General features: G+C 36.3%; 1 protein-coding gene across 1 annotated transcript in view; it reads left to right on the plus strand.

Annotated features, from left to right (window-relative positions):
• Positions 1 to 15,692, plus strand: part of SIPA1L2 (signal induced proliferation associated 1 like 2) — a 124,605-nt gene that overhangs the window by 19,691 nt on the left and 89,222 nt on the right. The window contains exon 2 of the mRNA XM_072410258.1: positions 12,535 to 14,126. Within this exon, the coding sequence (XP_072266359.1) occupies positions 12,734 to 14,126 (1,393 nt within the window). The 5' untranslated portion in view covers positions 12,535 to 12,733. The remainder of the gene's footprint in view (positions 1 to 12,534; positions 14,127 to 15,692) is intronic.

The raw sequence follows: 15,692 nt of genomic DNA on the forward strand, positions 1-15,692 counted from the left end.
GAAATTTCTAATGGTAGCTCTGTCCAGGTCAACACCAGTAAGCTGATATTGTACTGGAGAAACACAATGACATATAAGAGGAAGTGTGCAAGAAAATTTGTCAGCCAGATTGGGAAAACAGACACAGAGACAATTCTAGGTTGGGGCATACAATAAAAAAAAAAAAAAACTATATTTCATTTTCTATACTGTGGCAGATTACCTCACCATATGCTGATTTTCACTTGTCTTGGGAAATAAAATAATTCTATGATGTGATGTGCGTAGAATATTTCAAAGTCTTGCTACTGGGGATGAATTTATAGCTCATACATTCTTGATCCATTTTTATTAAAATGAGATGCATTATGCATTTCTGTGTCTATTCTATCCAGGGAAATGACATGCCGTACAGTCACTATGATACATTAAGGTTTTCAGTAACTAATTGTGATAATGTGGACTGTTGACAAAGCTCACTTTTAGCAGTAATACAGGGGTACATTTAGCTTGCAAATAACTGGTCAAAATAAAACAATTTCACCAACATCTATTTTTTATGTCAGAGTTTGTTTATTTTGCAATTAAAAGACATAGACAAAAAACAGCATTTCCGTTATTTTATTCACAAACAAAATATTTCTGTGGCCCTGCCTCTGATTTAACCTCAAATCTTCCATTTAAGAAATGTATTTGCAATGCAGATTTAACTCTTTATATATTTTCTATGCATTGTATACAATACATGTTTTTTAACATACTTATGTAGTACATTATTGTTTATTTTGCTGTAGTTCTTTATTATTGGCTGATGATGATTTTACCTATCCCAATTCTGAGCAGCAAATGTAGGTTGTAATGTTTTACTGCACTGTGGACCTTACTCCTGCTTCCTATACTGAAAAAAATGCAAACATGCATTGAATGAAATGCATTTTTGTTCTTCCAGAGACTCACATGGGTTTAACAAAGCAAGAAATGTGACAAATGCATATTTTTGAAATTTTAGCTTTCATTGTTTTTCCTATGTTCCTTTATTTTGTTGCAATAGGTAAAACACAAAAATACCCTTAATCCGTATTCAGACTGCTTTGCTCCTCCTTTTCTTGGATGTGTGAAATGTATAAAAAAAAACATGTAACACCTTCCAGGTTTTTTCACTTACAGATAGCATGTACATTTAATGCATTGCCCATTGCTATATATTGTTTATATTCATATGGATCATATTTTAATTTGTGCTTCTAAAATATTTTTTTTTAGAAGCCACTTTTAATTATGCCTTTTATAATATATAAACAGTTTATTTTTTTCTACCAATAATTAGTGAACACGATCATCTGGGGCAAAAATTTAGCAAGTGTATATTGGTCCCCCAACAGTGTTGAATTACCTGCTGGGAGGATAACTAAACAGCTGGCCAGGAGAGACCACTGTTATTTTCCATGCCTCCTGTATTTCCTTCCACCCTTATATATCCATAGAACTGTGTGTACAGTGCTCATTCTTTCCACTGTCGCTGGAAACCATGAAAGATCATTTCAAATGACAGTAATTTAGAATGTGTACATAGCTTAAGCCACTGAATTGCAATTAGAAGCATGGTTAGCCTGCCATGTGCTCTCCTCCAGTTATTCTTTTGGCTGCTAGTTCAGCAGAAAAATGAAGTAACTTGGCTGGAAAAATTTCTTACTTGAAGATCCTCCGGTAGCATCCCTGCAGGCTAACAAGACAGCTGCTAAATAGAAAGCTGTGCCTTTGAGTTGCCAACCTGCAACAAAAAGGAGTGTTACTGGCAGGATCTTTGCAAACTTTGCAAGTAAATAACAGAAAACTGATTTAAGGAAACTTTTGCTGGTTATTATTATCAAACATAATAAAAACTAGATATAGGTTTTATATACAATTTAATGTTCTAAAGATTTTTTTTAACTGCTCAACTAACCTCTCCCTGTCTCCATGCTAGATAGGATTCTGTCATCTATAAAATTTTTAGGATTTTTACATTAATATTTCACAAGTAGTAGCTTGTAAATGCGAAAAAAGTATTTCATAGACATAATCAGTTTGACCACAGTTTTTCAGGAGAGTGTTTTGCACCATAAGTTAACACTCCAGCATAACAAATTATTTAAATGCTTCCAGCTATGAAGCACATCAATCTGAAAGCACATATTTTATTTTTGAACTTATAAAATTAACTCAGTCGGTACCAACCCTATTGAAATTGCAGGCAACGTTGTCGGTAAAATGCAGGCAAATAATAGTGTCTGCTATTACCTTAAATTGAGATTACCAGCAGCAGGATATGAACAAAAGAGTAAATCTCACCAGGGGAAACCCAGAATGCCATTAAAACATGGCTGAGCTTCTAACTTTTCACCATGATATGAAAAACAGATTTGTATGGTGTTCCACTTTAGAATTAAATCCTTAATACATCTCACCCTATATATTTGCCATCCATGCTTTATTAATATAGGCTGTAACAACTCACAGATTCATTATTTACTACAGCTTGAAACTTTGGGCCCGAATTATTAAAGCTCTCCAAGGCTGACTTGACTGGGTGAAGCTGGGTGATCCAGCAATCCTGGAGTGGATCTGGTCAAAGATTGAAAGCATTTGCTAACAAATAGCAAATGACTTTTAAGAAATCCATTCCAGGTTTGCTAGGTCATCCAGCTTCACTGATAAAAATGTATCCTCTTCCGGCCTTGGAGAGCTTAAATAAATCAGGCCCTTTGTGTGGCTGCTGTTACCGTAGAATGGAGCTGCAGCAAAGAGTGGACATTGGTCAACCAATCAATGGTTCCGCCTGGTCACAATTCATTTTGTAGGCAGGCACAAGCCTGCTGTAGTAGTTGCTACTATCTCTGGTGGCTTACCTGTTTAGGGTATTTAGTATGCTGTTCCTGAAATAATTCTAATGGCCATGAATTTCTGTTGGTACACTGCTACCATCTCTCGGCTTCTAGGTCTCCAGTTAGGCATTAGGTATTTTTGGTGTGACTGTATTCACATATTTTCTTTTATTGGTCCACAGTGTCCCCCACTATGGGTTAGTCATCTTGAGGAAGGCTTTTCCCTTTGAGCTATTTAAGCTAGAACGCTGTGGGATTCTGGGCCAATACTTGAAAGTGTAAGATAGAGACAGCGATTCAGCTGGTTAGGGAAGGGAACCTCAGGCTTTCCAGCTCACAGCCTTCAGTCTTTCGTGGGACTACAGAAAGAGAGGGAAGTGCCAGTGTGCGGACCATTTTGCAGACTACCAGAAAAGGAAAGTCATCCTAGGATTAGGTGAACTTTTCTGCTGACTTGATTGATATCATTTATTCATTGTTTACTTTTGAATTGAATTGTTTACTTTTGGGCTGTCAAGCAATTTAATTGTATAATGATCCTTCTTGTTGCAACGTTTCATTGATCACTAAGCTCTCCATCAAACCTTAGCAGGGCTTACATTTCTTTTTTTTACAGCATCCACATAAGCTTACACATACACCAAGTGTGAAATGGTGGTAGGTTTCTGTAAACCTATAGTATAGTACAGGGGTGCCCAACAGGAAGATAGCGATCTACCGGTAGATTGCAAAGGCAACGCGAGTAGATCGTGGAGCCCTGCGCACAGGAGTTATTAAGTCCAAGTTTTTAAGTAGCTCGCAAGCCGCATAAAAAAGTGTGGGCACCCCTGGTATAGTACATGCCAGCACTGAGGGTATAAAAATGATGACATGTTGTTGTTGTGCTTTGAATAAATAATTGTTCTACAGGAACAGTATGAATATCTTTACTGGATTGAATAGATAAAAATGTGTACGCAATTGCTAAAATGGTCAGTACGACCAGAATGAAAACCAGTTTATCTATTAATACACAGGCATATATAACCAATAAACCCCTAAATTATTACCCCAATTTTAGCATAAAACAATAATTAGAAATTAATTTAAAACAATTGCTTACATCAGTTCCAATGGTTGATGCAAACTTTTCCTTGGTCCAAATGAAGTTCAGAGTTAGGAAAGTGGACATGGCCGTTCCATCCTTTTCCTTCATTGTTGTCCTGTTCTGTCTCTTCCCCTTTGTCTCTTCCAAAATAGCCCTAGGAACACTGTAGTGAGAGCTGACGTCTGCTTTAGATGATAAGTATACTTTAAATTTGGTAGTTCTAGTCCTTCTTAATTAATTACACCAACCTAAACTTCCCCACTAATCCCTGTAAAAGGTTAGTGTTTAGATGGAGTCAGGCACAGAGTCCAGAGATTGTTTACATCTAGCGCCGCTCTACTGCCCATACCTGTACACTACAACCTCACTAACTTCTATGGGCAGATTTCTAACAAGGTGAACGGGAATAGACTGAGCCGCATACAACTCAATGGGGTTATACCACACAGGTGCAGGCAGCAGGGTGTAAATCTCTGCTTGAATCTCAGTAAGTATTCATCTGTAGAGAGGAGGTTGGGAGGTTTCAGGTCAGTGTAGGAGACGGAGAGGATAGAAGGTTTAGGACTTCTGCATTTAGAGTATTCTTATCCTTTTAAGAATTTAGATGAGTTGTTTTAACGATTGAGATGAAATTGAAGTGTTCTGTTTAAGAAAAACAGGAAGCACGAACTGTCACTGCTCTAGAATCAATCACAACAGATACCGTAGCACACATACTGAGACCGATCAACAGAAATTAATCATCATGACCCAAATATTGCATTCCCAGACTGTTTACATTCAGCAGCATTTCATGCCTTATGGCTCTTTGTCAAGCCAAAACATTGAAGGAAAATATAGTTTTTAACACCAGATTTCAGCAGATTTCAGAAAGAGCCTAACACATGTATTATTGTGATCAGTGAAGCGCGGATATAGCTACAAAAACTAAAGCCCAACAACAGGAATAGGAGGCATAAAAAAAGAAAGATTACCTTTGTTGACAAGAATAATATGTAACATACTGTAAAACCAGTAAGTAAAAGTGCTTTCAGCAATTTAAATTTGCATTTATATAAATTTTACATTAATGTGTATCCTGATGCTTTTTCAACATGTTCTTGATGCCAGGACATTTACTTCACTTACACAAGTGACAAGAACACCAATGGGACAGGGATCCTCCTTCCTGTGCATAGACACAACCGATAGACTGGATCTCCAGGATCCCTTGTTTAGGAGCTAGCATAGAGCTGGATCCGTGACTAGCACTCTTGCGTTTACAGTGCTAGGTCCCAGCTTTGAATCTCAGCTAGAACATTATCTGCAAGGAGTTTGCATTTTCTCCCTGTGTGTGCCCGTGGGTTTCCTGCGCGCACTATGGTTTCCTTCCACATCCTAAAAACATGGAGTTAAGTTCCTCTCAAAAAATTGGCTTTAGGCTGTGTTGTTTTGAGCCCCTTTGAGGGTTAGTTAGTGCCATGACTATAGACTTTGTAAAGTGCTGTGTAATATGGCGATGCTATATAAATACAAATTATTAATGACCTGAATATGTGAAAAACACAGAAGCACAGCTCAGAGGAACTATACTCAAAACTCAAAAAAAAAAACCCAAAACACACTCACCTTTAATCCCGCAGGGCAGTCCAGTCACTCCGGGAGTGTCCGGCATCGGGTCCCACGTCGTCTTGGCATCCGTCCCGGCGCTCCGGGCACTGACATCTTCATCTCAGAGAGAGATCAGGTGACGTAGGCGCGAGATCAGGTGACGTAGGATAGAAAGAAAAAATTGCTGATCTCACTGCACATGCGTGAGATTGGTACATTTTTCTCTTTGAGCAAAAAGGCTTTTTCTGCGCATGCCTGAGATGCTTGGGTATGTGGAGAAGGAGTGCCCAAGAGCCTCCCGGGATGCCTGAAGTAGATATCCTGGGAGGCTTTGCGCTCCCATTCATTCTCGACCGCCTTTAAAAGAAAGGGTGTTGCACCTGCAACAGAAACATTTTTTTACCTTACATAAAAGGGTTCTCTACTGAAGTTGCTCATTCCGAGTTCTGGGCAAATTGAGTTCTGATTTAAATCAGCAATGCATTGAAATCTGAAAAGTTTCATTTAATAATCTGCATGTAAAAAGTCAGCTTGGCAGAAATAACCTTGGCAAAGTGTTGTAAAACCCCAAACCTTTTTTCTTTATGTTTAACCTCCATAGCGGTAACCCCGAGTCGCGTCACGTCAGTCGATGTGTAAAATCAGTACGTTGTTTTCAAGAACATTTATTTTACGGTATATATAATAGTATGAGTATAATATGTATTTTTTTTTTTTTAATTTTTTTTTTTTTAAATATATAGATTTATTCAATTTATTATTTTTACATGATTTTGTGTTTCAAACTTTATTATACTCATACTATTATATTATACTGTAAAATAAATTTTCATGAAAAACAATGTACCGCTTTTAGACATATAAAACCGGAAAGAAATGAACCGCTAGGGAGGTTAACACCATCCCCCACTGTATAGGGTTTTCCTTATCAAATATTTTTAAATCTATCAATATATTTGTAAATCATTAATCAAGTCTTGCTAGTAACAGCAGTTTTTGTTAGGCTGATGAGTTCTGTATTTATCATTCAAGGCAGATGGGTACTACAGGAACAAAAAGGGCAGTCCAACCTGAAGCTCAAAATACCCCATCTGTTTAGGATGTTTTGGATGCACTTTTGCAGGACAATAGAGACATGCACATATAATAATGTTATGTAATGATATATTGTAACTTCTACTATGGTCATAGATTGTTGGTCAAATATTATTTGTATAATTCTAATTTTTTTAAACAAATCTGCATTTATAATTCTTTGAAAAAGTGGATATTTGTGTACAAAACATGTAATATTGCCTATCCAATTCTGCTGTACATACTGCATTGAACATCTGTAAAAAAACATATTGTGAATAATGTTTGGGTGTATAGTAACAGAGAACTGGGTCTAGGTAGACATAATGATTAATATGTATGTCACATCCTGTTTGATGCTACTACACTCTGTGTTTCTACAAATATTTACTTAATCCCTGTCTAGGTCTTTTTCAAATGTTATTAGTATACAGTATATGCTTTTACACATTCTGGCATTTACAGTCACACAGTATATTTATATATAGTTAGTAAGTTTTGAGTAACTGGGATAACTTCGCTAGATATTTTAACTAACTACAGTTGCTTGAGTATGTATAGTTTGAATAAATACATGGTCATTTGTATTTGCTTGAATATTCTAGAAGCTTTCTATGTAAAGATTGTACTTTGCTGTTTTTATGGTTAAATACAAATCTACCAGATTTTTTTTTTTTTTTTTTTAACAACAGATCGGTATGACTAAACCCGATCACAGAAAATAGAAAATGCTTAGATGGGCACAATTCCTGTCTCTATTTGCAGTTGTTAAGCTTCTACTACTATCAACAGTGCTCAGGGAAAGAAAGAAGGAGCGCATGAGCAGCCCTGTGTGTGTGGTTGGGGGGTTGTAGTGATTTGGGTAGATCAATCCGTACTCTCTGCGCGTGGTAAGGACCAGCTACAAAGCTACATCATAAATTATTTAGAATGGGCAACAATACATTGAAAACTGTGTTTACTGACACTATACATGATATTTCCCTTTAAGCAGAAGAGATAAAACATGAACTGAACTACAGAGGTAAATAGATGAGATAGTAATCAATACAGACATTAGACTGAGAGTGATTAAAACTGACACAGCAGAAATTAATAGATTTAGCCACGAGGGAAATGGCATGAATAACAGGAAAAAGATAATGAAATGATAGTACAAAGTCAGTCCTCCTGGCCTAAAGGAAATCTTTTTTAAATAATTGGTACTTTGTTATATTGCCCGACTTCTGATGCTCAGTGAAATGTACATAACCCAATCACTGATTCAGAGTTGATAATATACTAAGCAGCCCAGTAGAAAGGATATGGAGATCCTTTGCTTACATTACATGCCCTAACAGAATGTCTGATTTTCCAAGCAGTCACCGAAATAAGTGCTTGCACTGGTATCTGTCTTTTGTTATCCATTTCTTTTAGAGTGTGCTAGAACAGGAGATGGAACATCTTACAAGCAGAATGTAAACCAGCCTGTGAGCAACGCCATGATTTACTGATTACAGGTGTGATCAAAACAAAGCACATATTTAAAGAAAGTACTGATCTTCAGTGAGAATCTCAACAGAACAATACATTCAACAAAATCAAAACATTTCATTGCTGGATAATGCTGGAACATTAGCATAATACGATATGTCAGAAGTGACAATCGAAGTTGAATTCTCCAAATTGGCACTCCATTCTATTTTGTTGCAATAAAAAATGCAGCATTTTTGAGATGATATATACATTTTTATTTTGATGTGAACAGGGTTGCTTCACATCAATGTTTTTGGATGTGAACATGTAAGGGTCTTCTCAGGCACAGAGTCTAACAACATTTAGTTTTCCCTAAAGTACCCTGCAATGGGTGATGGACCAGTAGCGCTAGTGGCCACTAGATTCTTAGCTGAAAGTTGCCACCAGGTTGTTACCCATATGGTCATTCTACCTACAACGGTAGAGAAGAGAGGCTTGAGGTGTGAGAGGCTTGAGCAGAGAGGTGTATACAGGCAGTGTCCAGCAGGCAGGGGAGGGAGGCCACAGCGAGGACAGGTCAGAGCTGGTGGTAGGCAGGCGTAGTGCCTGCCAACTAGTAAGGTCCAGGCAACTAGTCAGAACAGAATATCAATTGTACATGGAATGGACGTTCAATAGCAAAGACACAGCACCAGCCATCACCACTGGTGAGGCTAAAATAGCTTCTGGCCTTTTAACGAGCCTCTCCTCCCTGTGCTGTGCCCATGTGTGCATGCCAACCTTGTGGACGTGCTAACTTAGGGAGTTAGACTGTGTGCCCCCCTGCCATATCTGTCAGATATCTAAGTGACAGAGAACACATTTCAAGCCTCACAGTGCCGAAGGGAAGAATGGTTCAGCATGGTTCGGCTAAGACTACCACAGAAACCCATAGGTAGTTTAACAGAATTTTTGTATTGGTAACAAAGTTGCAATGTATTACTCAGGAAACTGATAAAAAAATTCATAGACATAATTATTATTATTTTATTATTATTAATAAACAGGATTTATATAGCGCTAACATATTACGCAGCGCTGTACAATAAATAGCGGTTACAAATGACAGGCAAATACAGACAGTGACACAGGAGGAGAGGACCCTGCCCCGAGGAGCTTACAATCTAGAGGGGGGGGGGGCAGTGGAGAAGAAAATTCTTACCTATCAAATACAAAGAATCTGGAATATTTTACTGACAAAAATATCATACAAAATGTCTGTCTAGCAGCAATGTGTTCAGTGCAAAGCTCTGGAACTTTTATATAAACAGTTGGATGGGCAAATCAATGAGCCTTATTAAATATTTTAAATTCTACCAAAACATATTCCTGCAGACTTGTCTGGTCTACCAGTAATCACATACACCATGAATCATGATTAGCCATCTTGATGGATTATGTGCAGATCAAATAGATCTAATTAGAAATATTAAGGCAAACGAGAAAAAATCACACAGATTCACATTAGCAAAATGCTCTTAATCCAAATATTGCAGAGTTGCTCCACATCCTGTAATGAGGTTGTTTCAAATATTATGAAAATATTTTTTTCATGATTTGTATGACCTTCTATTTACATCCATGCTACTTCGTGTATGTCTTCCTGTTTTTTTTTTGATGTGTGCGTGGATTTGTTTCAGATGCTTAGACCCTTGTGGTTTTATGTCCCATTTTTTCAGTGACATTGACTAATGAGCACAGGATTAAGTGAACACAGGTGGCCATCTTATCCTTGTCTAAGTATATTTCTTTGTCTTTGTCCATGCTATTTTGTACTTCCTGCTGATGGTTGGGTTGAGTGTGATAATAGGCTGAACATCTCTCCACACTGGAGCTGTGTGTGACAAGGCCAGATATCATGAGGTGTTCCTGGATGAAAAAAATCTAGAAATCCAAGCTGGTTACAGCAATTAGAGATGCATGATACCAGATAATGGGATCCAAGCAAGCAGTTTATCAGCAAAAAGACACTTGACAAGGACTCAGGTTGCATTAAGAATCAGGTTTCACTGCCCAGAACCCTTGTAATATCATGGACAATGAGTGTGTTTTTTTTTTTTTTTTTTGGTTTAGTATCTGATACCCTTTTTTATCTTACATGTTTAATATTCTCTACTGCTACTATACTCCATTTTATGTACTGGTTTAATATTAAACTAATAGTCATTGCTGCATTCACTGATTTGATTAGTTTTCCATATTGGAATAATATTTGGCCACTTGAAGGCATAGGTATAAGATAAACATACATAGATACATACTCAGAAACCCTAGATGATCCAGAGCAGGGGTCCCTAACTGGGAGAATCCATTTGCAGTGGGAATGAATAAACTAAATGCGGGAATATGGGAGTCCCAAAAATCAGGTCTCAAAAAATAAAAACAAAAAAATTGTCTTTTCTGCATTGTTAAACTTGAAATTACAGTGTAATTGTGATTTATCCTTTTAAGTAAGTAGTAATGATAAAGGTATATGATTTTCTTTTTCTTGTTTTACTATCCATATATGCATATAAGTAAAACCAATCTATTGATATGTTTTGATGCCATACTGGTAGGACTAGATTTTTAGATTGAGCAGCGCATTGGGGGGTCTCATCTACAAAAAAAGAAGGAAAAATATTTCTCTTTGTATCTACCAGAACTGTTTACCTGTTTATATAAATATATATATATATATATATCAAAAAAAATTTTCTGCAGAAAAGCAGCACTAGTACTCTGCTATACCAGACCTCACCTTTGTCTGCCTTCACCCTATACACCCTATACCTATTACCTTAAGAATGTATTTGCTTCGAAATGGTTCTATTGTACCTATTTCCTAAAAAGATAATTCATTGAAATGTCTTACATCTTTTGTTACATAGTTCTTTTCTATTGTCTTTTGTAACTGAGGCATCTTTTTTTCCCCTAAGACAGTTTTTACCATGAGTCACCCATTGTTCTTCATGCACCGTACATAGGAAGTGATGATTAAGCTAATTTTAGTACTATTAATTTAAATATCACAGGCTCATTTAATTTCTTCAGTCATCGATGCCAGCTGTTTTCACAAGAACTATGCAGACTAAGCAATGAGGTTTCTAAATAATTTTCATTGGTCTGATGCACAAAAAATGAACATTACCCTGAGCATTTTTATCTATGTTATATAAAAAGTTTATTTTATTTGCTTTTTTCACATGAAAATTTGCAACTACAAAGAAATTATGGTAAAAGAATATTATTATGACAAAATTCAAATTGTGATTTTTAGGTTAATCTGAAATGTTTATTAAATGCATTTTAACTTTTTAGTAAGGCAAAATGGCTAATAAATGATGATGTTTATGTTGGTTATATGCTGCTAGGCTTTCCCAGTGTATTGAAGTTGAATGGTAGAACGTTTGTTGTGCATGGTGCTTTGTTGTGTTACTATAATCATGGACAGTAGCAACCGGCACTTTGTGTTAAAACTGTGCACATTTATATTGTTGTACATCATGTTTCCATGTGTTACTATGATCACAAACAGCAGCCACTAGCACTTTGTGTAAAACTTTGCACATTTGTTTTGTGTTCCCTCAGTTGGTGTCAAGGTGGACACATGCAATATGTACCTAATCTCTAAAAAGCATTCTTAAAGAAACACACTCATTCAGTTGGTGTATAATTCATTACAAAGAACATTACAAATGTACTGAAGACAAAAACACAGGTCTTCCTGATGTATCTGTTTGCATTATGCATAAAAGCTAGAACAGGCAATACTTGAGTGAACATAACTAAATGTAGATCATGATTGCCACGTTTTCAGATGCTTAGAATCGGGAATTTCAGACTCCCTGGCCAACAAAATCTCAATTTAACAAAAATAGATATCCAGAACTATGTGTTTTTGGTAGTCATTGGGGAAATGCAAAGAATCGCCATTTGCATAGAACCACTTAAAATTGTTGTAACCAGCTAGAATTTCCAGCTAGAAAAACCTAACTTTTTTTTTTTAGCTTTGCAAGAAAGTGGCAAAGGGTTTTCATTTTTGTTTCCACATTGGAAAAATAAATTCTTCAGTTGGTCTTTTGGTGTCTGATGCAATTTTAAAACAAATTTATACATATTTTTCCAACAGGTGCTCAGCCTTTAGTCATGTGTGTAAAAATTAGAACATTGACCAAGCTTTTATTGCTCATTTACTCCTATATTTCTATACATTTTATCATTTTACCATTTCTTGTGGAGGCAGGGGTTGCAACCCCCTGGCAGGGGTTGCAATGTGTCCCCCTCAGTCCAGAATTAGAAAAAAAGTTTTAACAGCCATTTAGTATAGTTAATTATTTGCTTTAAAATAACTAATTATTTATAATATATATATATATATATATATATATATATATATAACATATATATTAAAATTATATAATGACTAATTATATATATTTATTATTTTGTTTCTTTTTTTAACAGGTTTTGTGTCACATCCAACAGAAAGAATTATCTTCAGCAATGTCTCCAGACATTTTAGAAAAGCCTCACATGTTAAAATTCTAAAAATAACATGGATGTCAGAAAATGAATAATCATGTAAATAAAAAATAACTACATTCCTGTTGGACAAAAGTAGCAAAGGCAACTACCGTGAAGATTCCAGGATTCTTTTAACATCATGCAGTCAGATGAATTTTTTGCAAGAACATTTAAGACTGTAAATAGCAGTATGGGTCCTTCTTCAACAGTAAATGCCTTAGGGAAAGTTGATACGAATGGACAGAACAATGGAACACCAGCAATGCCCAAAATGGGTGTAAGAGCAAAAGTTTCTGAATGGCTGCCAAAAAAGGATTCTCTAGAAGAACGGTGCGGCAAAATGTCTTTAAAACATAGAACTCGATTAAGTTATGAGAGTATATCTTTAAGTTCAGATGGAAAAAATGAGCACACTGATATCGATGAGAAGTCTTATGATCCAGAAATATTACAAATAAAATATTTGAATGGAGATTTATTTTGCCATTCACCTCACAGGGGGCTGCTTCATCCTATAAGGCAGAGAAGTAACAGTGATGTTACCATTAGCGATACTGATACAGATGATATTCTTGACCAAAATGCTGTTAATCCAAACACTGGAGCTTCTCTGCATCGAGAATATGGGAGTACATCGTCAATAGACAGGCAAGGCTTGTGTGGAGACAACTTGTTTGCAATGATTAAAGGTTATAGAATGGAAAATATGGAGCAAGCAAATCTGAGGCAATTTGCGTTTTCGGAGGTTTTTCATTACGATCCTGCTGTTTCTCCACGTATGCACACTGCTGGACATGTTTCTAGGGGACCATTTATTAGCATTTCTAATTTGGATTATTTGGACAGCTCCTTGTTTGCTGGGAAAAAAAGAGACAAACTATTCAAAAAGTATTTGAGAACACAATCGTTTGAGCCTGCACTGTTTCAGAAGCAAAGAAGTGTAACAAGCGAGCCTGATGTTTTAAAGTGCTCCTTTGACGTTGAGGATGGTAGCTTTGAAAAGAGTATACACCCCTGGACATGTGAAAAAAGTTTTGCCCACTATGATGTACAAAGCATTTTGTTTGATGTTGATGATGCCATGGAAACTCAGGCTAACATTGCAAAAAGAAAAAATATAACCACGGGGGCATCTGCAGCATCACAGTCCTCAATTGCTGGAACCCAGTCAGGGGGCTGCGACACTGCGGTAGACAGCAAAGAAGATCCTGACACTAAAACCAATATGGAAACTGATGAAGGCGATGGCAAAAGCAATGATATCATTTTGAGCTGTTCATACTTCAGAAATGAGATTGGAGGGGAAAATGACAGGCAGATTGCCCTTTCAAGGGCAAATTCTCTGGCCTTGACCAGTGGAGAAATGTGTTCCTTTGAGTCATCGCTCAGTTCCCACTGCACTAATGCTGGTGTCTCTGTTCTTGAAGTGCCAAGGGAGAACCAACCTATTCACAGAGAAAAAGTAAAGCGTTACATTATAGAGTACATAGACCTTGGAGCATACTATTATAGAAGGTTCTTTTATGGAAAAGGTATGTTTTTTTTTCATTTCTGCTGTCTTTCATTTCATGTCTTTGATCTATAGTTGGCATGCTAGATTGTCATATTACCATAAAACTGGATTGAAAATAAAATTGGTAAGTAAAGCTTATTATGGGCAAGTCAAAGAATCTTGTTTAATGATGGATAATCTGTATTCTTGGTGCACATGAACATTTGTTTTAAAAAGCAAATGGTCGTTTTAATATGATATTTAGAAATATTCAAATTTAAGGTACTGGTACAAAGGCATGCTTCCGCTTGTACTTGTCATGTTGGCCCATTAAGTAAGCTTATGAAGAAACCATATTTGAATCTTTTTCTTTCTTTATTCAAGACAAGACATATAGGTTGTAAAAATATAAAGCCAAAAATGTAAATGTTCATAGTGTAACTATTCGTTTTTGGTGTGTTGCTAGGTAGGGTACAATTAGGAAATTGAGTGAGTTGTTGTGCATAGTGAAGCTGAGTTAATGGACACAGTAGTTATTCCTTGTGTCCTTTGACCATAATGTTGTGTTGTGATTGGATCCTGTTATTCCCTTGTGACGGTTGAGTTGAAAAGTCAGGGTGGTTATGGGCTTAATGTTTGTCTGTTTCCCTAAGATAAGGCAGGTGATAAAAAGACCTATTGTGATCACTAAAATCTATTCAAATGCAAGGTTTCTCTTCCATAGGACAATACAACAATTATATAAATTAGGTGAAGAACATTTTTCAGGCCAGTCAACCTTGGGTAATGTGGGATATAGGTAGAGCTGAGTAAGGATACAAAGAGCAAGTAAAAAAAAAATTTGAGAAGGGAAGGGGGAATTCCCTCGCTGTTAACATGTTGGATCAAACATTGCTGTGATTAAAACATTTAATGTTGTTTTTATCATTTTAAAATATGGTAAATCATTCTATCCCAGAACTATGGTAACCAAGTGTCTGCACCAAACGCTCTATATGCCTGGAAAACATATTTGACTTTCAGAAGAATATTCATATTAAGACCTTATCGAAATGCTTTGTAGATTTAAGAGAAAGATAAATAAATTGCTTTCATGATGTCTTTTGGCATATTTATGGCTGATACTACCTGATAGTTACCAGCAGGTCTTATACCAGTTGATATTACATTTGTTTGACATCTGGACTGGTTACCTAAAGGAGTTGAGAATCTTAGCACACTAAAATGTGTGAATTTTGACTTTATTTATTCAGTCATGTGCAGATAAATTAAGAAAACAGGAATTTGCTTTTCACGTGATTGGATCATTAAAATGATTTTTTTCACACAATCAAGTGTGTGAAGATTATCAACTAAGATTATCTACTAAATCAGCCTCATTATTTGATGGTTCAGTATGATGTATGAACATTTATAATTGTGTAGTGAGAGTAAAACTGACTTCCCGTCTCTAATGTTTCTTCTTTTACTGAAGGTCAGTGGGGTTAAGGAGAAGCCATGAAAATAAACTTTTATTTATCATCCCCAGGCTTGAAATAGAGCTGGCATAACTTGGATGCATATTTAGGATGATTCTAAGTCTCTCTAGTAAATGGATCCTATCCCA

This window comes from Pyxicephalus adspersus, chromosome 4 (genome assembly GCF_032062135.1).
Source record: "Pyxicephalus adspersus chromosome 4, UCB_Pads_2.0, whole genome shotgun sequence".
In the NCBI taxonomy this organism is placed as follows: domain Eukaryota; kingdom Metazoa; phylum Chordata; class Amphibia; order Anura; family Pyxicephalidae; genus Pyxicephalus; species Pyxicephalus adspersus.